Genomic DNA, 22852 nt, shown 5'->3' with positions numbered 1-22852 from the left:
TAAATGAATCTGTTTATCAAATTGAAAGATTGCTAATTTTTGGTGCACTTTGCTATAAAATATGCATGTTATTTATGTCATGGTTAATTTTTATAAAGATTTTTCCACTGTTTGTCAGTAAAGCCCTGGCCATGATGCAGTAAGTCTTTATTCCTATGAGCCAAAATATGATAACAAAACTAACAATCTTAAAAAAGACCGTTGAAAGACATATATGTAATTTGGACATCAAAAGTCTCTCCTCAACTAAAAGTCTTAAGTTTCACAGCTCACTTTTTTGTTTTGAATTTTACCACTACATGCAACTGTTGCTGATTAGAAGTAGAGGGAAGAGGAAAGCAGTCAGTCACATTACTGTGACTAAAGAAGCTGCTGAAAATATAGAGAATCCTATAACTTTATCAGTGAGGTTTTTCACAAAGCAAATGAACTGACATACTCCTTGCCAGTAAATAAGATAAACAGGTACGCCCAGCTTCTCTATAAAGGCAGGGCTCATTAGTTCTATACAACTACCTACCAGGATCAGGTGTAACATCAAGAAGTTACGCTAAACCCTACATGCCAGTGACTCAACTAAGTATCTTCTTTTTAACACACGCATTGGTGAACACATACGCACACACACTTCCTGGCAAACCTCAGGCAGACCAAAGCTTTCCTCTGTCCCTCATTCCTCACCGCCATTAACAGTCCTGTAGTTGTTATTCTGTCCTAAGCTTTAATTGAACCAACTGTCAAAACACTGCAAGCTTCATGGCAGAATAAATTAATAATCGGGCTCGTTCCCCTTTGCAATCCAAGGGATGGCATGCCCACGGCTCTGCACAACATGCATGGAAGTTACCTGTACCTGATGTTTACATGAACAACTGGCACTCCGCCACCTAAGTCTCATAATCGTACGACTTATAGCTTCTTTTAAGGCGCAGAGAGTCAAATAAATTCTCGACGAGGAAACTCTCCGGAAGACATAAATGAATACCACCCCCCTTCCGGAGCTAACCAGCGTCGTGGACGAAGCCGTGTAACCTTCCCCTCCTTCCCTGAGGCCTTTTCCTCGAAAACAAAGAGCCGGCGGCCGCCCCCCGCCCCGCGTGGATTTTCCGCACCGCGGAGCCTCAGGACAGCGGCGGGCGGCCGCGGGGCCCCGTTCCCCAGCACCCACTGGCGGCGGACAGGCAGCGCCGCTCCCGGTTCCCGGCGCCCCCCGGCCCGCTGACAGCCGCCCGTCCCCCGCAGGCCCGCGGACGACCCGGCCCCCCCCCGGCTGACAGAACGTGAGGCCGCGAGGCCTGCGGAGGCCGGGGCCTGGCGCGGGCGGCCTAGGCCCGGCGGGGCCGGTACTCACGGGGAAGGCTCGGATCCGCATCTTGGTGTCCTTCCGGCTGCCCGTCCCCTTGCTCAGGTTCGACATCTTCGGGGCCGGAGGCGGCGGCACCCCCCTGGGGAGGGGCGCGGAGGACGCGCGGGGGGCGGCGGGGCCGGGCCGCGGGGGGGTGGCGGGAGCGGCGGAAGGCGAGGCGGCGGCGCGGGGCCCTCGCTCCGGCGGCGGCGCTTCCTTCACCCGCCTCCGCCGCCGCGATGGCGGACAAACATCGCTCAGTGCGCAGGGCCGAGCGCCCCCCTCCTTCCTCCTCTTTCCTTCCCCTTCCTCTCGCTTCCTCCCCTCCCCGTCCCGTCCCACCGCCCAGGGCGCAGCGACGAGGGACGGATCCGGCCGCGGCGGCGGTCGGGGGCGGCGGGAGGGCCGCGGGGCGGGGCGCCGCCGCGGGGCGGGGGGAGGGGCGCGCCTCCTCGCTCTCGCGAGACTTCCATCGATCTCGCGAGACCGTCCGGCGAGCTGTCACCGTCGCGGCGCGGAGCGGGCGGGGAAGGCGCGCGGGAGGAGCGGACGGCGCCGATTGGCGGGGAGCTGCGGCGGCGGGCGGGGCTGCCCGTGAGGGCCGGGCCGTGCCAAGTGCCGGCGCAGACGGCGCGGAGCAGGTACGGCGTCAATGCCGCGCCGTGGGGGCTGTGGGGTTCCTTCTGGCTGACTCAGCGGGGCTGGGCACCGCTCTCAGTGCTCGTACAGGGAGGGTTCGTGGCGCCCGAGCCCAGCTCGAGGGGCTGAGCCCAACAGAGTGTCCCCTGGCCCGGCAGCCCGTGCTGTCCCGTCCCGTGGCCACCCGCGCTGACCTCCGCTCCCCCAGGGGAGCGGCACCCGGTGCCTGGCCTCTCTCCTGCCCTTTGATGTCTCGAGATCTGCCCCTCTGAGTCATGTCACCCATGGGAGTATCCCTCCACAGGGACGCAGAGTGGTGTGATGCAAGACATTTTTATTTATGTTTTGTTTTGCCGTCACGATGCGTGCCTGAGAAATGAGAGTGCTGCCTGAGGCAATGCTTATACGAGCACGGAGCTAAATATAGGCCCCTTGGGAAAGGGCAGGTGCTGCAGGAGGGAAGGGTGTTTGGGAAGTGCCAGGTCCGATAAGCTAGCAGCAATACAACACCCCAAAAGGTAGGCTGGTCAGCTGGAAAAAATAGGGCCCAGGCACCGGGACCTGATTGCAGCTCGAGGATAGGGCTTGAAAGCTGGGTCTGGAGATTCCTGGTTTGACATCCCTGAGGATGCACACCACATAGCCAGGAAGAGAATCTCTTCTAGGTGACTCAGGCCCTGGTCTGGGTAGCAAGGCGTCCTGGTGCGTGTTCTTCCTGCAGCTCTGCTTACCTCTCCCATCACGGCTCCCCTCCAGGAGCCTCTGCAGCACGTGCCCTCAGGACACGAGAGAGCTCTGAGCTAGTTTGCCTTCTCAAAGAGCAACTTCGTCTGCTTTGTCTCTGTGTTTGTTACAATCGCTTCCCATTGGGACTATAAACATGTTAGTATATTTTAATCTCCTAATCACAATTAAGTATACGCCTAGAGAAGATATTATATAACAGCAACACAATAAACAATGATTGCAGCAGCACTATGCAATACCAGTGAGTCCTTTTCAAAATTACAGCATAGTCAATGCAGATCAAACAGATGAGATGAGAAGGGAAAGACTGCCGTTTGCTAATACAAAGAACAGAGCTTCCACATTGTTTCCACATAATTTCAATGTTTGTTTTGCTCCTAAGTATTTCCTTTTCGAAATTAGGACATTTTAAGACATCTATTTTCCCCCTTTTTTAAGACAGCTAGGGCCAAGTAATTTGAAAAGTTTTGGTTTTGACTTTTGTAAAAAGAGCTTGCAAAACTAAAGTGAAGTCTTCTTCCATTTAAAAAAAAGAAAAATAAAAAGAATGTCTGAAAACAATCCTGATGTGCTTTTCCTGTATCAGTTGCAGCTGATTGCTCTGGATTAACTTCTCCTATTACTGCTTTTGTGCTTCCTCTCACATTGGCCTAATGCTTATGGCAGCCTAGGAATACTAGCTTCTTCCTTTCTCTTCATCCAAGTTGCTATTCGTGAGCATTTTTATCTAAAAGTTTGAAAAGTGCTGACTCACCCTTAGTTGCTGTTGGTTTAGACTCAGTATACTGAATAAAAATAAAAATACTCTCATACTTCAATTCTCATGTCAAGTTGTTTTATTTGACACTGTGAGCTTACAGATACAGCACCCTAGCATGAGTATTGCTAGTGCTAACTTAATTGTTAAAAGCAGAAATTGCAGTCTGAGACTTGTTTTTGTGCAGATTTATGATCCAGTGGGGATATCTGCTATACAGAAATTCACCCACAGCTCCTTCCTTCATCTCTGAGGTCTGTTCTGTGACTGCAAAAGGCGGAAACAACGATTTTAGGGCAAAGTTTCTATTTCCATACATAATGTACAAAATTAAGTTTTGCTAAAAGTTAAGGCTTTGAGCTTACACAAATAACTAATTTAGAGGTTCATTAAGTGCTTATAATGTTAATTCTAGGTAGGTCAAAGCCAGAAACAAGACAGATGGGTGGAGAATCTTCCTATGCAGATTAGCATAGGAAGAGGTAGCCGCCCTATTGCTTAAACAGATCATCTCAGCTATCTCGCCTACAGATCTTCTGTATCTTCTGTTAGTCCTGCAGCAAAGTAACGGTTTGTGTGGAGAGGAATGGTCTCGCTTCTTGAAAGTTCAGGGTTTTTGTGTTACAACAGCCTTAAGCACATTTTCTGCCAGTGATGACCACATGTAGCTATGAGGTGGTGTAAGGGCCCTCAGAATGACTTATACAGAGCAGAGAAGAAATCAGTAAAGCAGTCATTTACTCTTTATTTTTTTCTTGAGGTCATATCAGTCCTCCTCTGCTTTTAGCTATCAGTGATATCACTAGATACAATAATATGTTCACCTGAATGAGATGTTACTATCTTTCCGTCAGCACAGCACAGTAAGGATGACCCTTCTCACTAACATGTTTTTCTTGAAGGTGGCACAAATCTTTAATTACTTAAATTCTATCTTTCTGATCTGATCTAGCACTTACCTTAGTCGTGCAAAGGGTAGCAGAAATTTTTGAAGAAAGTGAAGAGCACATTACATGAGAATTAATCTTATTTTACCTTATCATAATGAAGACTTTAAAACCAAAACACAACTTTTATTTAAGATACAGAAAAATATTCTTTGTACATCTAAGGGAATACCGTTTATTTCACATTGTGATGTTTTCCTCGTTAAGGCTTTATTGTGCTCCACCAAAGTCAGGATGTCTTGGAAGTAAATATCACTTCCAAGGAATCGTACCTACATAATTCCCTTACCCTTACAACTGTCAGCAATATTTAACTATTAAAATACACAAGGAGAAAAAAAAAAAAAGATTTATATTGCAGCAGCAAAGAGAATAACCCAGTCCTGCTCCACAGAGAGCCTGAATGCCTTACTGCAAATGCAGGGGCAAATGTTTCAGGGCTTGACCTCTCCCTGGAAGGTCCCGTTGCTGAAAATAAGGAACAAAATAGCTTTTGCGCGTTGCTGTGAGAAATACAGCAAGTTTGCTCTCTTTAAAGCCCAGAATTGGGGGAGGGCTTTTTTTTTTTTTTGTACATGACTGCACACTTTGCATGTGATATCTGCTTTCAGATTTGCACGAATATGTGATGCAGTAACTATAACTATAAAACGGTCTCTTCACTTTCCTTATCTTCCACGTTGGGTGATGCAATTAAAAAAATCATTCTTTTTATCACAACTTCTACAACCTAAGGGAAAATGTATATTTTTTTAACACCACAGAGACAGGCACCAGCAAAACAGGCATCCAAAGAGCGAAGCACAGGGCAATTACGAATTTATTGTATTGAGGATTCTGCCAGAAGTAGTTCTGCCAAATGCAGAATCTTATTCAAAATCACTGAAAGAACAACAAAGCTTGGGACAACCAGATAAATGTGTACTTTTAGTGCCCTATCTCTGTTCCTCCCCTGCAGATCAGAATAACATCTCGCTGACTGACTTTGTGTGCTTGGGAGCTGTGCTGGGCTGGTCCCCAGCCCACAGCCAGCTGGTGCTTCTACCTGTGGAGTGCAGTCTGAGGTGTGCAAAAGGAAAACAGGCAGCAAAAGGTTTTTTTGCTTGTTTGTTGCTTAGAACTTTTTGGGTAGGCTGTGTTTAAACAAAATTTCTGTTGCATTTGAATGATACCACAAATAGAGTAAACACTAAAATATGACAGCCTAAACAGCTCAACAGTTCCAAAATCAAAACAGTCTAAAATAATTCCAAACATTCTCCAAGCAGGAAGGAAATGAGACTCTGTGGCACTGCCCCTGCTCTGCTCAATCCATCAGCAACCTGACTCAGCGGACAGAACCCTTGCTGATGTGCCCATCCCACAGCCCCACTCCTTGCCCAAGCCCTGCTGGCTCTGGTTGGTGCAAGCAGGCTGCCTGCGCTGTGCATGCAGGGCCTGGCAGGAGATGTGCTGAGGCTGCTGCAATGAGCGTGTCGTGTAGTGGCACATTTCAGAAACAGGTCTAACCAGACAATGCACATAATAAAAAAAAATTAATGCTGTCCAACCAGTGCTGGCTTCCCTTGCAGTACCTGACCCACTTCAAGGTTGCTGGAATAACACATGGAATTATAATGAAGTCCTTAACAGACTAATTCAAGTCTCTGTTCAAGTGCAAACCTATGTCTGTAATGCATGCCCGTGACTGTCATCTTGCACAAGATGACTGGAAAATACCCTGGCAGGCTGATGGCCTGTAATTTCCAGCACTACAGCTTCTCCTACAGCAGCAGTTGCTGCAACTACTGTACAGACTGTTTCTCTTGTACCCAGCACTGGTCTCTGTCAAACAAAGACTGCAGCAGTGCAGTGTAACTGTGCAAATGCCTGGTATCCTCGCTGCTCTGCTACTATCACAATAAGAAATGGCAGACTCCTGCGCTGGCTCCATTTTCTAGCTTTGAGCCTCACTGTCAAGTGGAGAGTTTGTACAGGCAGTGTGAGATTTGGTCAGAACAAGACTTTTGTGCTCACATTACACAAAAAGAAAATTAATGATACAGTAGTTGCAACCAATAGTGAAAGCTGCAGTGGTGGTAAAACCAATGGTTTCAGGTGCAGACATTTTCCTACTAGTAATGCAATGTTAGAGGGGAACAAATGTGTATACAATGTGTCAGAAAATGGCCTGAAAGAGACAGATGCTTCAAACCACTGGAGGCAAATTTTCAGATAAAAAGTTTTTGTTACAAGCTAAATAAGCACTGTGCTCCACCCTGGGTAGAAGTAAGAGGTCACACGGTTGCACCACCATGCACCAACACACCAAGGTTAGGGGTGGCCTCATCCTCGTGCATGAAGTGCCTGCAGGGAAAGTGGCTTGTGGGAGTGCTGCCATTTAAATCAATTTAAATCAAAAAGGAAAAGACAGCAAGACAAAATTGTTGGACAGTGAAGCAAGATTAAAAACATTTCAGCACTGAAGGTAATTATTCCTTAAAACTATTTACTAAGAGATGTGACAGATCCTTATTATTCAACCTGTCAACTGAAGCTTGGTATCTTGCTAAACAGCAAGCCTGAATCCAAACAGGGCAGGTTTTGTCAGGATGAGCTGAGCCGCTTTCTGCAGAGCAGGACTTCTGATCACCAAGGTGCTCCCATCAGCAGTACCATCACAGCAGCCCCCAGCCTGCTGCAGGCAGGTAGGCTGTGGGTAGGCCCTGAGTAGGCAGCAGGTAGGCCATGGCTAGGCCGCAGGTAGGCAGCAGGTAGACCACGGCTAGGCCACAGGTAGGCACGCTGCACCGGCAGGGGCACTTGCTCCAGGTGCCCGATACGTCTGCTTCTCATGGGAACTCAGTGCCAGCTTGGTTTCCTTGGGAGTGAAGGAAGTTGCTTTGAGAGTTGAGGGAGAAGCCTGGTTGCAAGTTTTGGTAGTCATGCTTGCCAGAGATTACCGTGCTTGCGGCTGGTACCAACTTTCATGCCTCATCTATGCTGATGCTTCCTGTTAGTTAAATGACAGACTTGGTCGGCCTGCATTCTTAAAATGCCTGTATGTTTGTGGCCATTTCACACTCTGGTACAAACTCAAGGTTTCTCCCATGGAAATTTCCTCCTCTTAAATATGTGCATTGTTTTAAAAGTTATTTCTTTGCAGCATAAGTCTCTATTCAGATGCAGTTTGCATACTTTCCAGGCCCTTCGCACTGCCACACAAAGCCTCAGGTAGCAAGGTGACTGGTCTAGGCTCAGCTATATACAGGAGAAGCAGCTGGGCCTGTGTAAGATATGACGGGCATCCAGACATTTGGCAGCAGCCGTCCAGCCAGCCCTATTGAATGGTGAAGATGGTACTTGCTGACCCTGCTGCCTTTGAAACACATGAGGAGTGCCCAGGTGATTTGTTTGGACATCTGAGCTATGCCAGGAAGAGGGTAATTTCCATTTTATGGATGGGAACGGACGTCTTTGAACTCCACAAGGCCATCTCTACAATGGCCATATGACTGTAGCCTCAGAAAGCACTCATTATTTTCAGGGCTGCCAGTAAACATCCTCTTCCAGACCTGGCTCTGCAGGCTAAGGATCCTGGGACTGGAATTGTCACTCTTGGAAACCAGGCCTCTTCCCACAGCTCTGCAGGCTGGGATTGTGCTGCTCTTTCCCAAATCTGCCCCGGACAAAGCACGCTGCTTGGCACAAGCCCACATGTGTCAGCTGTTTGAACTAACCCAGCTGACCTTGCCTGAAGCAGAGTAGTGTGCACTTATTCCCTAGACACACACACCTTTTTGGCAGAGCTGTGTGAGTGGCTGCTCAGCTATGGTGAAAATGCAAAACTAGAGGGTGAGGGAGCAAGGCTTTCAGCAATCAAAGGGGCTTGCAACCTGAATACTGTCATGTGGTCTGTAAGTCCTTAAGCCTGCTGCCCAGTACAACTGTCTAGTTTTTCATTTCTGCATAATAAATATGAAACATCCCTGAAAATCACAACTGTCCTTCAGCCTTTACACAGCTTTCAATTCAACTTCAAGGTTGAGTTCAATGCAAAAAGTGATCTTTTTAACGGATTTTATATCATTTCAACAAATTTAGACACTATTCTTCTTTAAAGTAGACAATTATTGATAGTATCTTTACTACACTATTATCTAAGGGCCAACTAACAATCCTCATAGCCAGCAACAGGCAAGCGCAAAAAACTATACACAGTCTCTTGCGAAAAAGGTCATAAATGATGTAGATAAGGCAGGTTACAGGGAAGGTGTGGCAGGAAGGAAGGTGTGCTTTCAGGACTAGGATTGTTGTTCTCAGACTTTCAGTCTGAAAAGAGCCCTAAAGCAAATGAGCAAAAAAAAATTATTAGTTATCCTGAACTTGCAAATCTCTCCCATGCAGTGAGTCCCATGGGTTTGCTGAATCAGGCCAGTGTGTGCTGAGCCCGTCTCTCTAAACAGCCATGCCATGGATGCAATTAAGGATAAGTTTTTGATGTCAATGAGGTATTTGTTTTACCTTCAGGAAATACCTAAATAAATACTGTCTTGGTGAGAGGAGGTAGTATGATAATGCCTGGTAACAGATCCACTCAGAGGTAATTAGAAGACAAAGGACAGAAAAAACGAGACTATATAGGATGAAGAACTACATACACTAGAATGCATATCTACATCTATGTAAGACCTTGGTCAAGATAGGCGTATTAGATGTCTAGCGAAATCTTTCTAATGTAGTGCATATTAACTAAGGTTTGTTACTAATGTACTTAATCTAAGCCTGATGTGCTGACAAAATATTTGGACAACAGTAATAAGTTTTGCAGGTGGTACTCAGAATGGCAGTCACATTTCTTAGTATCTCTTTCTGACCTAAATTCTGTCTAAGGATTGAAATCTGTTGTGGCCAGATCTCAGTGCATACTTGGCTCTAGTTACCTGGCTAGAGGTTATTTTATTCACGTCATTATTAAAATCACTACTTAGATTTAAAATGCTTTTAAAGAGTTTGCAGATTCTGACTATATAGCATAAGCCAAGAAATATTCCTCAAATGAGGTATACAAGTTGGGCCCAGCACTCCTGAAAACCATTTGTATTGCACGTATTCGTGATACTGCTTAATTTAAGCAAACAGCAAAATTGATACCATAGTAAAGAAGATAAGAATTTGCTTCTCTTTTAATATTGATAGAGAATACTGGTAGTACATTTAAGACAATCTAAGACAATAAGAATGATTTTTGGAATATAATAATCTCCTTTTCAGTTCAAAATGATCCTGCTATGTCTAACTGGGAGTGGAGGAATAAAAAATTCTACAAGTTACTTGCCTTTAATCTCTTTTTCCTATTTTTCTGGTTCTTTTAACTGTTGAGTTATAACAGCTACAGATGAGTGCATGCTATCATCGGAGGCCTTTGCCAATCAATAATATAGATTCAGTTATATGATTCGTTACTTTCTATTGGCTTCAGGACCTTGGTATTAAAAAAGGTGAAAATTATGAAATAATCATATTATATTGGGATTTTCAAAAGGATACAATTTCACTTTTTGATCAATATTACTTAATATTTCCTTCAATTTTACTTTAAAAGTCATCATAACAGACATTTCTGACATCTCCAATATGCAGGACCCCTGTGTGTATTCACATATATTAGGAATACCTCCCAGTCATTTGCCTGTGATGGAGGACGCTTGTCACTAGGGCTCCAGCCCGCGCTCCCTGAGTCACAGCGCATATCTGTGTGGGGTCAGGAAGTGCAAGCTCAGGGCTGGCCCCTGCCCAGAGCAGTACCCAGGTGGAACCATGGACACCAGCAGCTGGGCTCTCCCCATACCTTTGCCTGAGTTATCTTCACTAAAGACATCCATGAATTCTCCTCCTCAAATATTTCCCATCTTATTTTGCTATTTTTTAAGTCAGGTAGGCATCTTAGAAGAAAAGGAATTTGATAAATGTGTGCATAAATGAAAAACACATGGCATAAAAGTTAATTGCAAACTTTGTCTCCAGTACCAGATTGTTCCGGAAAATCACAGCAAGAAGTTTCCAGGGTGGTCCCACAGTGTTTCAGAAATAAGAGCAGCAATGTTCCTATTGTAGCCATTTCACTGCTGAAATCCTATCACAGTTTAGTAATTCTTAGACATTGAACGACAGCTCAGCAAACCCTGCTTGGTCTGCAAATTTCTTAAAACCAGGAGTGCCAAAGATCTTTTCCTGCCAAATTAGTTGATGTCAGCCAAATGAAAAGGTGTAAATCCTTTCAGTTCCTGTAGCAGTTCTCAGGACCTGACAGAGACTGAAATTACCTGCTATTAGCAACAAGGAAAAGTATGAGGCAGAATGCCAACTTCTAAATTAAACAAACAAAAATCCTTTTCTAGTTAGCTTTAAAGACAAGTATATTTCTTTCACACCTAGTGCTCAATACACAGTCAAGTTTAAGCGAGCAGCTGGAAAAGTACCAAAGACATATATACTTACATGCATTTTTGAACACATCCCAAAGATTTCTGAAGACATCCCTCTCTCCTCTGAGCCAGCTGGAATACCCGCAGCTGGGAAGATTTTTGATCAGAGTGGAAAGGTCTAAAGATCACTGCACAAGCCTCATCAGCCTCATGCTGGCACAGTTGTCTTTCAAGAAGCACATCTAGGGAATTTTGTAATTAGTTAAAAGGCTGCTTAATTTTATTGTAGATTTTCACTCAAGAAGAGTGGCATATTTACTCATTTTTGTTTTGCTTTTTTTTTTTTTTTAATTTTTGGATTTGCTTTCACATTTCAGGACTCCCCTAACTTCTTCAGGAAATTATTCCAGTGAACAGAAGTCCAAAAAAGCCTATTCTCAAATGCATCCATTATCTTTAATAACACATTCCAAATGCTTCTTCACCATGAGTAAGAAAACAACAGATAAAAAAGTTCTTTTCTGAAAGAGAAAGAAATGACTAAAAATGACTTGTTTATTGAAGTTTTCTGTAACATAAGTGGTGCACCATATGCAGGAACTGTAGTGTTTCAGTGTACACTGTGGTCCCAGTAAATACAATACTCGTCTTATTAAAGAGTAATATATGTTGTTTACTGACAAGAGAACATGTACATGCCTATAAGAAGTACTATGATATTCCAGACTTGCCTTACAGTATTTGTAGGAACGCACCCAGAAAGAAGAGAGGAACATCAAAGTCCAGCTCTTCAAACTGTCTGCCAAATTCCTAAACCTTGCTAGAATGCGAGGATGTTATGAAGAGGGCTAAAGAGCTGAAAAAATGACATAGTTAAATAGATGCAATTCTTTCTATGGAATATTAACAGTCTTTCAGGCTTCAACGAATCTCCTGCTAAACCTTATGGCGTGGTACAGAAGCCTACACTAGAAAACTGTGTTTCTAAGTTCGGAAGGACATGCTGATTCACTGGCTCCCTAAACCTTCATATTTGGGTGTTTTTATGCTCTGGCATTCAGTCCTGCACTAGCTGTAGAACTTTATGATGGGGCACACTGGATGCCCCACCACTTGGCATGATGTTCATATGCTCCTGTCCCCTGCCAATGGTGAGAGGCTGCTTAGACCTCACAGTCAATTCACTCTGGTAGTTACTTCTTCCTATTCAAAGGTGGGAATAAAGAGGAGCTTGCCTCCCTTCCTTTGGTGAAAGCGCTGCTGAAAAGCCACATATCACTATAGTGCTCTACATACAGAGAAGACAAATCAGCAACAGGAAGAAAAATGAATACAGATGCCATCCTACGAGCCCTTGCCCACAGCTTGTTCAGAAAATGCCTCAGACGTTATGCAAAACTCTGAACAGTGGCTTGCTCAGAATATACCCATCCAGTTTTAATATATTTCAGTGGTAAGATTCTTCTCAGAAGCTCCAGCTCCTATCTTAGAAAGGTTAACAGAAACAGTAAAGAAATGTTATTTACCATCAAGATGTCCAAGATTTTCTAGTCATAGCTCGGTAGAGCTTAAAACGCTAAAACTCTCCATGCCCTTTTACATTTTTCCTTTCTTTCCTTGATATTCATCATCAAAAAATGAATACTAACCATCTTTCCCTGCAGAGAAGTCTATACCATACCAACCATTTCTTTATGTAGTTATACCAAGTTCTTTACACGTCTTAGCATTAGCTTGTGAAATTATATTTTGGACTTTCCCTTCTGGTCAAAACTCTTTGCACCTACTTTTGTGACTTCCTCCTGTGTGCAGCTGTGTCAGACATCAAGGTCTTCGAAACCGTCACGGTGCTGAACAGAAGACCAAGCAAGGCGGGGTGCTGTCACTGCTCTATAGTTGTTACTTGCACCAGACGTCTTTCTTAAAAAAAAAAATATATATTTATATACATATATTTATATACACGCATGCATGCATATGTATTTATTCTCAGTAGTTTTAGTTTGCTTAACAACAATACGTATTTTAAGATACACCTCATTGTTCCTAATAACATATATATTTCCAACATGTATTTGTGGAGGCCTTTTAAACTTGAAACTTAAACATTTAATTAAAACTTACAGTGCTTTTCAGGCTTGCTTGCATGGGTCCAGGCTTCAGAGCTCGTCTCCTTTCTGCAGCAATAAGGAAAAATGGTGCCTGGCTTAAGTTGACAGGAATTTAAGCATTAGAGGAGAATTTTCCTCACAGTGTTTTCTCCTTGGTATTACGTGGTAGGTGAAATAAGGAGGATTTTGCTCTGTGTTTTAATGACAACTTGTGGCAATGGCAGAATTTTTCATTCAGGGATTTCTCAGGGCCATAGGAATGATTTGGCTTGAAGGATTGTGCGTCCAAACACACAAATTACCCAATAAAATCTATTATTTTCCTCATGCTCAACAGTGCTAGCTCTATGAATCAAAAGCTATGTTGGGTAATCCCACATCTTAATTATTATTTGGTGACAAGTATGGATTTGAAGGATTCTTTGGGGTTACTTCGACCATGAAGTTTTCAGGTGCTGGAAAGATGTTCTAGCAATTCTGCCTCATTTTCCCTTTGTGAAAGTGTTGTGCAAGGAAATGCTTGCAGTACTCAAGAAAATGTCATGGTGATATGAATAATCCCAAGTGCGGGACAGCTTGTTCAGAGTTACCTAATACACAGTGTTTGTCAGAGCAGCACAGAGCTGGGCACCCTGCTCTGCGGCAGCAGCCTGCTGCTCAGGAACAGGCATTGGTCTGGCATCAGAATACTCCACTGCAATTCCCTCCCCTAACCCTCAAAGCGAAGGAACCAAGCCATATAGCTGAGGATGTTAGTCTGTATTAGAAAAGTGGCCTCAAACCTGATCAATAACTCCTTCACCTTAAGTTTGGAAGCAGGCAATGATACCTTCAATGCTCATACCTAAATGTGAGGGGAGAGAAGATGTACTGCCTATTGCACTAAGAAGGCCCAGCAAGTTCCATGCCTGAAACTCCATTACGGTTTTTGGCAACCCAATGCTGCCACAGGACAAAATGAGGAATGAAACTGTTGGCTTAGGGGCAGCAGAGAAAATCTGGTAAGCAAAGGAAGCCAATGCAATGCGGAAACTCTTGTCTTAATGGCCAATCCTTTGAAAGAATTGTTGCTATAGATTGGGGATGGCTTTACTTGAGTTTCTACTTTCAGCTGTAGTTAAGATTATAATAACTAGCCTACACACGTTACTGGACAGCAGGATTACTATTGTTTTTAATGTATTACACCATCGGACAAGCTGTTGGGAGAGAGCAGCTGGACAAGTTGGAGCTAGCCTCCTCTCAATTAGCTGTTAATGATTCTGTTTCTCAGTAATGAACTCACATGTCTCCAGTTTTATATCTGTACTAGTTTATTTCAGCTAAGAAAACAAGGTCCAGAGCTGTATGCTGAATCATCTCCCCTACAGCCTCACTGCACATTGCTCTGCTTTTCTATTTTCCCTTAGGAAAATGTGGGCAATGCTGTTTACCTGCATGACAAGTATTGCTTTTACAAGGCTTTGAAGACATGGTACAGCTCAGTCTAGTAACTGATGATTACTTTAAACAGAGCACAGGCCCATCAAGCAGAAATAAATTAACATCATAAAACTAATTAACTGTCTAGTTTTAACCTATTTCTCACAGATATTTCTATTGGTAAGTCACTGGTAAAGGACTGAGAAGATGCCTGGAACTTAGGGCTCCTCACCTGCCTGGCCATGATTTCTAGCCACTTGCATATAGTGCAGAGTGTGTGGCACAGATTTTCCCAGTCAAGGTTCATTTGGAGCTGGTTTGTTTGCATTGCAGTGCTTCATAAATAGCAGGCATCCCCTTTCCCAGAATGCTATTCTATCAGAGTAGGGAAAAGAAGGGAGAAAAGAAAGGGGGAAACTCGCCAAGCAGCAACAAAGGAGCATGCAGAGCCACTGAGGGGCTTCAGGCACTGCTGTGCATGCAGCAAAGAGGAGAAATTACTCAAAGAGATGTACAACCCTGCACACTTTGCAACAATCACAAGCACACAAATTACAGTGTGCTTTCTGTCCACACAAACAAATTACAGTGCATTTGCTGTCATCTCCATATAATTCCATGCAGGCAAAGATAGCATTGCTCCTCTGAATTGTAATTTGTATTACAGTACAGCTCCTGTTTTACATATGCATAGCTGCCTCATCCCACTTCAGTAATTCCACAGCCATATCTGAGAGTAGCTTTTGTCCCCCATCCAGGAAAGCCCACGACTTGGATTTCTCTTGCTTTCAGCATAAGTGTGGCAGTCCTGGTCAGGATGAGGAGCAAAGCAGGACGGCACACTGCAGCAAGGGTGCAGCTGCACTTGTAAGATATTTTTTTAAAGGCCAATGACCTTCCCACATTTGGGCAGATTTCTATTCCATCCATCATGAGGACAATGCCAATTTCTAAGCAGATGACAAATCTGCACAGAAGCATGGGGCACACACACTAGCTAGTTGGTTCTGATCCTGGAGCTAAGCACCAGCTATTTATCATGCTTCTGGGACAGCTTTCACAGTCTTTGTCAAGTTCTTTGTTGCTTCAGCGAAACTGCTTCATCCAGATGCGGCAGGACTAGCACTACAGAGGGGTGCAAATACAAATTCTTACTCTAAACAAAATAGCCTTTCAACGAAATAATTCATCTTAAAATAAAAGAGAGACATTTATTCCCTAGCCTCATTCAAAGAGCAACTACATGGAATTATTTTTGCTGAAATCAAGACGGTCCAAGTCAGGTTTCAATACATTAGGTTTGGCAAAAGTAATTATCAAAGGAAAAATCAATCTAAGGGGAACTGCTGAAAATCTGAAATATATATAGCTCCACATTAGCATTAAAAATTGGAAAGTCTCAGTTGTATGTTTACCATCCAAATCAGTGCAAAACCAAGCACAAATCCAAAATCAAAACAAAGACTGCTATTGTCCCTAAATTACCCCATAAGAGCTTTTGGATAGACACTGTATGTCCTACACAGATCAAAATGGTACAGTGCATTTTCTGGAGGTAGTCTGGACTACTAAGATTACTCTTTTTTTTTTTTTTTTTTTTTTTTTTTTACTATTGCAAAAGGTTCTTTCTGTTACTGAGCATTGGAGTAATCAGCTACAACAGAAGTTGGGCCAGCAAGTTAAACTTTGTGGTGAATCTTTTCAAACATCTAATTATATTTATTCTGGCTGTATTTATTCTGATTTGGGCCCATAATGGAAGACCTACTTGCATTATGATCTGAATTCATTGTGTAGAGATACATAAAGACAGGCATCACAGCTTCAGAAAGTGCATCAGAAAAATCTGTCCTCTTGACTTCTTGGTGATATAGAGTTTACCCTTCTCCACTCTGCACATCATCTCGACCTTTCAAGTTCATTTATCACTGGTTGGATGCAGGGAGTATTTTAGGGCTGAAAGGAAAATTATGGAAATTGTAAGTAATCCTCCATCGGGATCCACCAGTGCAACAGCCACGCCCCCATCACAGAGCTCAGCTCACTCGTCCCTACCCAGTCTTCCCCAGACAGATGGTTGGAGAGTCAGGTGCTGGTTAGATCATCACCAACACCTACAGTTTCAAAAGGGAGAGATCAAAAAGGAGATTACAGTTGTAGGTGGAGACAGAGAAAACACAGGGCTAAGTTACAGTGCCTCTACTTGCTATCAGTTAGTCTATATCTGAGTTTCTTATCCTACCAACTCACCCTACCGCAGACAGGTGGGTCACAAATTCTTCAGGTAAGCCCTTATCCCTTGTAACGAATAAAAGCACCGTAACGACCAACCAGCACCTATCACCTCCCTCTCCTTTACAGGATGAACAGAAGTCTTCATCCCAGTATGCTTCAAAAGATCCACCAGCACCTGCTGCACAAGGAGACAAGCATCTTTTTCTTTCAGTCGTCCTTTTCCCATGGCATTCATTTGCACTTCACTAGAAGCTAAATTTTGTCCTTAAAACTTACTTCCTTCTGGCTCCTTAGCCATCCTTGCTTGAACATTTAGTAACTCATGGCTCATAGCCTTTCTACGTAACAAATCCACAGTTTCCTTAGAGCCCCTTAGCCACTTCTCTCTGCCTTTTTGACTTCTCCTATTATCATCACAGATTTCCACCTGGATTTTCCAGGAGCATTTACCACTCTCCATTTACTTACAAATTTTACTTGTCTTGCTTAAGTGAGGGAAACCTTTGTGTACCTTCCCATTTTCCCAAAGTACAACACTGTCAAACTCAGATCTAATTCTTCGTGGGGATCATGGGAACTGTAGTTCTCTGAAAGTCAAGCCTGTGCCCCCCTAAAGCTACAAAAGTGTGTTGCTATCTGCAAAAAGGGATAGCAAACTTCACCTTTTCACAGAATTGATCCAAGTATTTTTTTTTTTTTTGGCAAAAAAATACAGCATGAAAACAGCTTACAGGTTAAGTTCTATCCCAGAAAATTTGAGCAAACACATTTGTTAATCATGACATGAGAAATCTAGGTGTGTTGTATAATAATTCTATTACAAAATATTACCAGGAGGAGAAAAAACAGGAAGGAGGCTGAATGTTACATCTGAAGTACCAAGAAAGTATCTGTGGAAGGTGTCTCAGAGGGAAAGGGTAGCCAAGGACAAAGCTCACTAGGTGAAAGAGGCTTTCAATTTGAAACAAGGCTGGATGTGATGGTGACTGGGGCAGAACTCAGACAAGAGTTCTTGTCTAAAGAACTTGTTCTTGTCCTGTCTAAAACCATCAGTTTAGTAAATAAGATTTGCAATTTAACAGTTACAGGTTTATCTAAGACTGATGACACAGGAAACCTGAGTCACCTCTTAAGGACAAAACCCACATGTATCTAATATAACACAATGGAGGTTAAATGAATTATCACTTCCAAAGGTAAGTTAGTAATTTCTTACAATATTTAGGTCAAGTATAACGAGTTTGAGCACCCTCATGGTGGCAGTCTTTTCCTTTGGCCTGAGTTGTCCATTCTCCAGTTTGAGCCTAATGCTTCTTTGTCCTTCCACCACTGAGCACCTATCAGAAAAATACAGGTTTCATCTTCCATGCCTCCAGCAGGCAGCTGCAGTCAATGCTCAGATCCTCCCTGAACCTTCTCAAAGCTAACTAAAGGCACTTCCCTCATCCTGCCCTGGGATGCCATGTGCCCTGGGCCCTCCTCAGCCCCGGGGCTGTTCACAGGACTGTGTTTAGGCAATGTAACAAACTGCACAAAATTATTTGCCATAACTTGAATTAGCACTGCACTGCACCCTCCTCGTGTCCTGGTTTCAGCCTGTACAGTGCCAGTCACACACCAATGTTTGGTTCTTGCTGGGCAATGGATGCGCACTTGGGGCCAGGCCAGGCCCCTCAGCAGGGAAGAGCTGCTGCCATGATGGCGTGGGGCAGGGGGTGGCCACGGGGTGGGCTGGGCCAGGCTGCATGGTTTGCACATGTCTGATTTTGTCTGTTATTGTGACTTTAACATTACTGGGGATACGTTGCAGAATTACTTTGAGTTCTTGAGCTGTGTCCTTGGAGACTTTTATTACATAGCTGATTATAGGTGACATGAACAGTACCCTTCTTTTTAAAGCATAGGGAAGGACAGCTGATGGAATAGAAATATACCACAGGCTCTGCAAATACAACCTTGCTTAACAGCACAGCCTGTGCCAGCTAGTATAAAACTATTTCTTCATTTGACCCAAGCACCTTGAAATCTGTAGTTACTTTTCCAAAAGATCAAGACCGCAGAAAGCAATCAAACAGCTTCATATGCTAATATGTTCAAACTGCATGGCTTTGAGTACAATACAGATGTAATACCACAGCACCAAAGATTGATGAGCCTTGGCTTTTACCCATTTTTGCATCATTCTTTACTGCATTCTTCTAGTCTCCTGGATAATCACACTGTCTGTGAGCTACGGCAGAAATGAGCCTGGCCCATGCAATCATGACAAATGATTCTTTGTAGCTAGCTGCAATGATGAAGCTGGAACAAATTTCATTAACCAGCAATCAGAAGCCAAAATACCAGTAATGAGCAATTTTCTATTTAGAAAACAAAGACACTGGATACCTATTGTCGAAGGTAAGCAGTGATACAAGAGACAAGCTAAAGAAAATACCCAGAGGACATGCACAAAGACTCTAAATAGAAAGTTTTGTGCAGGAAATGTTAACATAGAGTTTGTTTCTCCTTTGTATTACACATATTTTCATTGCCGCAGTCCTGATTTCCCCAGGCTCAGAAATTAATAATGCCCAGGAAGGGAAATGCCAGGGGAATGCAGAGCAATTCAAGCACAGGAAGAGATTAACTACATGGGTAGCATACATGGAAGGACGAGGGAAAGGGAATGATGCCAAAGGCTACCCAGCTCTGTGAACAAATAATTCATTTCTTAAATTCCCTCCCCTTCAGTGTGGTAAAGGGCACTTGTGAATAGGTTTTGGATCTGAGCCGGTAACTTTTCTTGACAGTTTTGCAAAGCTGATTTAAATACTACAGACACAGTCTTACATCTCCAGCTCAGCTCAACAGTTAACCAAAGGAGGTGGGTTTTCGAAAGCCTTCTTTAGGGTAAGGCCTGCACTAGCACAATTGCACTGAAGTTGAGTTAGCCTGTATTAATGACACTTACATTTTGTCTCAGGTCTTTACAAAGAATTCAAATATAACTGTTAGGGTTCTTAAGTATGTCTACCAAAAATGGAGCCATCCAAACAATGCAGGATCTCACATGTTCTGTGTTTATTTTTATTCATAATCAAGATTCTACATCTGCTGTCTTCATGGTTTGGTAGCACTAAGTACTGGAAGCCTACCAATATATATTTATATAACTTTACTTCTGGTCTCTTTTTGTCAAAGGACAAATTCCTTTTCTCTTCGAGTCACTAATAAGTCAGTACAGGCTGTCTAGACTAATATGAACACATGATATCTCAACAACAAACATGAGGCTAAGTTTAAAGTCAGTATACTAAAATGAACAGTGTACTGGGGGTCTTTAGTGAGAGAGATTGCTGGCAACCACTTGGAGAAAGTATTCTGTTATTGCGGCGGTATTTTGGGCTCAGGCTGAAATGTTTAGAATGTGATCTCAGATGGTTACAGCGGCAGTCCTTACACATGGCAACTCACATCTGGCTCTTCATTGTAGCTAATAATTGCACAACAGAAAGAAAAAGTAGTAAAAAGGAGGATGTCCTTGCATACACAGACTAAGAAAGTCAGTGACTACATTCTCCAAGTCTGTAACCAGAATTTATAAATAGCTATATTGCCTACTTTCACTTCTCATCTAATTGAAGAAAAAAGCGTATACAGTTCTCGCAGTCAGCCCATTTATTTTGCTGAACTATCTGTGCCAAGGATACTGTTTATTACTAGCTGGGTACAAGTACAACAAAAGGCCAGGGAAAATTGCCTCTCAATATCATTTTTGTCAGGTATGGATGAATATCTTTTTGTCAAGGCCACAGCAGCCCGTTTCCAAATTAACTGATCCTTTAACGCAGGGGCAGAAGAAGCATGAGATACAAACATAGACTGTCAAGAAGACTGCAGAGCTTTACAGGAGTTGCAGAACAGAACTTAGGCTGCTGTTTGGCTTCCAGACACACCACATTTAGCAATTTCTACAGGACAGACACGCTTGATCTGTACTTAACCCAGTCCTCAGCCCATCAGCGCTGGGCAATTTGCTGCTTATGGGAAGGAAAAGCTGTGCATTTGTGAAGACCGCTGAGAACTTCCCAAACATACTTCAACTGAAGGTATCCCATGCCCTCACAACAAGGCTCAGCCTCAGAGGATAGAGACAGGAAAATAACAGTGGTCAGTTCTGTCTGAACTTATCTCCATCCACCCTAGTTGTTCTGGGAAGCAAGAAACCCTCTGAAACCAAAGCATCTTACCCCAACCTCTCCTTCACATATCCTTTACTTGGCAAAGCAGGTGGCATTTTGCTCCAGGCTAGACCACTACAATGGGTCAGCATGTATTAGTGTACACTGAGAGACTTGAATACACTGCAGCAGGAGCGATTATATTCACAAACAGATTGAGAAAGGGAGTACTGTTGTCTTCATTTGACATAGAGTGGGCTGAGATTCAGAAACATGTAGGGTGTTCTGTCTCTCAAGTATTTTATGAATTGTAGTACTGATTACCAAAAGATCTGTGCCAAAAGAATAACGAATAATAATAATAAAAAATAACAGCAGAAGAGTATTATAAATCCTCAATCTGGCTCTATGTTCTCTTACATGGAAGCTTCCATTGTCCAGCTAGATATGGGAAAGGTGACTGAGGACACGTGGCTGTGGACTGCAAAGGGCCACCAAGGACCTGCTTGCAAGCAGTATGACTTGAACAGTCCTTATCTAATTTTCTCCCATAATGCCAAATAAACCTGAAAAAAAAAATAACATAATCAATTCACTAATCAAAGGAAGGGCTAAAGCAACAATCATTAATTCAATTCCAGTATGAATGATCTTGTATAATATGGAGTTATACAGGCTTTAATTTGAACTTTGGATAGGTTTCCTGAATTGCATCTCTAAACCTTTTTGATAGTTGCTTATCTTTGTTACAAAAAATAATCACATTGCTTATTTAGGTGTCATGCATACCATATGAAAAATTAAAGATACTAAAGTACTTATTTTAATTTGAAAATCTCTACACTGATTCAAGTATTATAAACTTTAAATTAGTACTTTGTACTTTGTAAATGTATACTGAAAGCAATGAGCAGAAATACACAGCTTTTACAGGATTTAGCATTCATCCTCTCCCATTTTATATAGCTTTATCTTCTTGATTTGTCATCGTAAATGTCACTTATTTGCTTTCATGTTAACCACAAGTTTATGTGGGTAAAATTTGCACATGAAAAAAAATCAGTATTCACACAGTAAGTTACGTTTGTACTGATGGCAGTTACAGACGTGTACTCAGATTATTTGTGGTTCCTTTACAGGCTGTGACCGAGCAGCCAGCTCATCCTTCAGGTAGCTGAGGCAGGGTGCCCGCACCGTGACAGTGGGAGCTGTGTGCTGGCACCACGAGCGACCCCTGGGGCCACCTGAGGAAGCAGGAGATCCAGCACTGCCTATCATGGTGCTGTGGGTGAGGGTTTCTGACCCTGTGGGTGACGGGCAGCTCTCTGGATGTTTTTCCTTACAGATGCCTTCCAGCAGACAGATGTAACACTTGCAAATAAATAAATAAATAAATAAATAAATAAACAAACATGACCTTTTCCCTTTTGTGAGTGCGCAAGGGCAGGAAATACTGGGGCACAGGAGAAACATAAAGGGGTTCAGGCCGAGCTGCACGAGGGCTGGGCAGGCAGCGCCCACCACTGGGCCGTGATGGGGCACACTAGGGGTGTGCCCAGCTCAGCCAGCAGGCATCCCGTCTGCCACACTGTAGAGTGTCAGCTCTCATGGGCACGCGTTTACATAATTATTTGGTATTGCCTGGGAAATACAGAGGGTTTTGTGTATGCACTGGCACCACGTGAAGGCTAGCTAGCCCTCCGTGGCCCGACTATAGGCATGCATCAAGCTTTTATCACTTCTCCCAAGCCGACTCCGCGCACTGTTTGGCTGGAGACTGATTTCGAGAAAAACTCTGCTTTATTGACCACAAAGGCCCAATAGAGCCTGTGGGGTGGAAAGAGAGGTCAGGAGAAAAAGGCATCGCCTGATCTCAGTGCAGGGTGACCCGCTGCGGGACCTGCCACCTGTAGGGCAGAGCGACAGAGCAAAATGCGCCGTGCCACAGCCGCCACGGCAGTGTGCTCCACCGCCTACAGCCTCGCGAAGGAGTACCCCGCCGCCTGCCCCCTTCCCCAAAAGCTCCCGGCCGCGGGCCTGGCTCGGCGCCTCCAGCAGCGGGGCAGGGCCTCGCCGTGC

General features: G+C 43.6%; 1 protein-coding gene and 2 long non-coding RNA genes across 4 annotated transcripts in view; 1 reads left to right on the top strand and 2 right to left on the bottom strand.

Annotated features, from left to right (window-relative positions):
- CUL3 (cullin 3) overlaps positions 1–1755 on the bottom strand; it is a 55738-nt gene extending 53983 nt beyond the window's left edge. The window contains exon 1 of the mRNA XM_021396984.1: positions 1352–1755. Coding sequence (XP_021252659.1) covers positions 1352–1417 — 66 coding nt within the window. The 5' untranslated portion in view covers positions 1418–1755. The remainder of the gene's footprint in view (positions 1–1351) is intronic.
- LOC110398928 lies at positions 1280–22821 on the top strand. Of its 2 annotated transcripts, none has more exons than XR_002438755.1 (3): positions 1280–1408; positions 17693–17806; positions 21913–22821. It is a non-coding gene; the product is annotated as an uncharacterized LOC110398928 (long non-coding RNA). The 2 variants fall into 2 exon arrangements; XR_002438756.1 differs by lacking the exon at positions 1280–1408 and adding an exon at positions 1863–1986.
- On the bottom strand, positions 5023–15912 carry LOC110398929. Its single transcript, XR_002438757.1, has 3 exons — positions 12967–15912; positions 12630–12762; positions 5023–11084 (listed from the first exon to the last, which is right to left on the bottom strand). It is a non-coding gene; the product is annotated as an uncharacterized LOC110398929 (long non-coding RNA).

The sequence above is a fragment of the Numida meleagris genome, chromosome 4 (genome assembly GCF_002078875.1).
Source record: "Numida meleagris isolate 19003 breed g44 Domestic line chromosome 4, NumMel1.0, whole genome shotgun sequence".
NCBI lineage: Eukaryota > Metazoa > Chordata > Aves > Galliformes > Numididae > Numida > Numida meleagris.
Note: the sequence above shows the minus strand (reverse complement) of the source record. Positions and strands in the feature narration are given on the sequence as shown.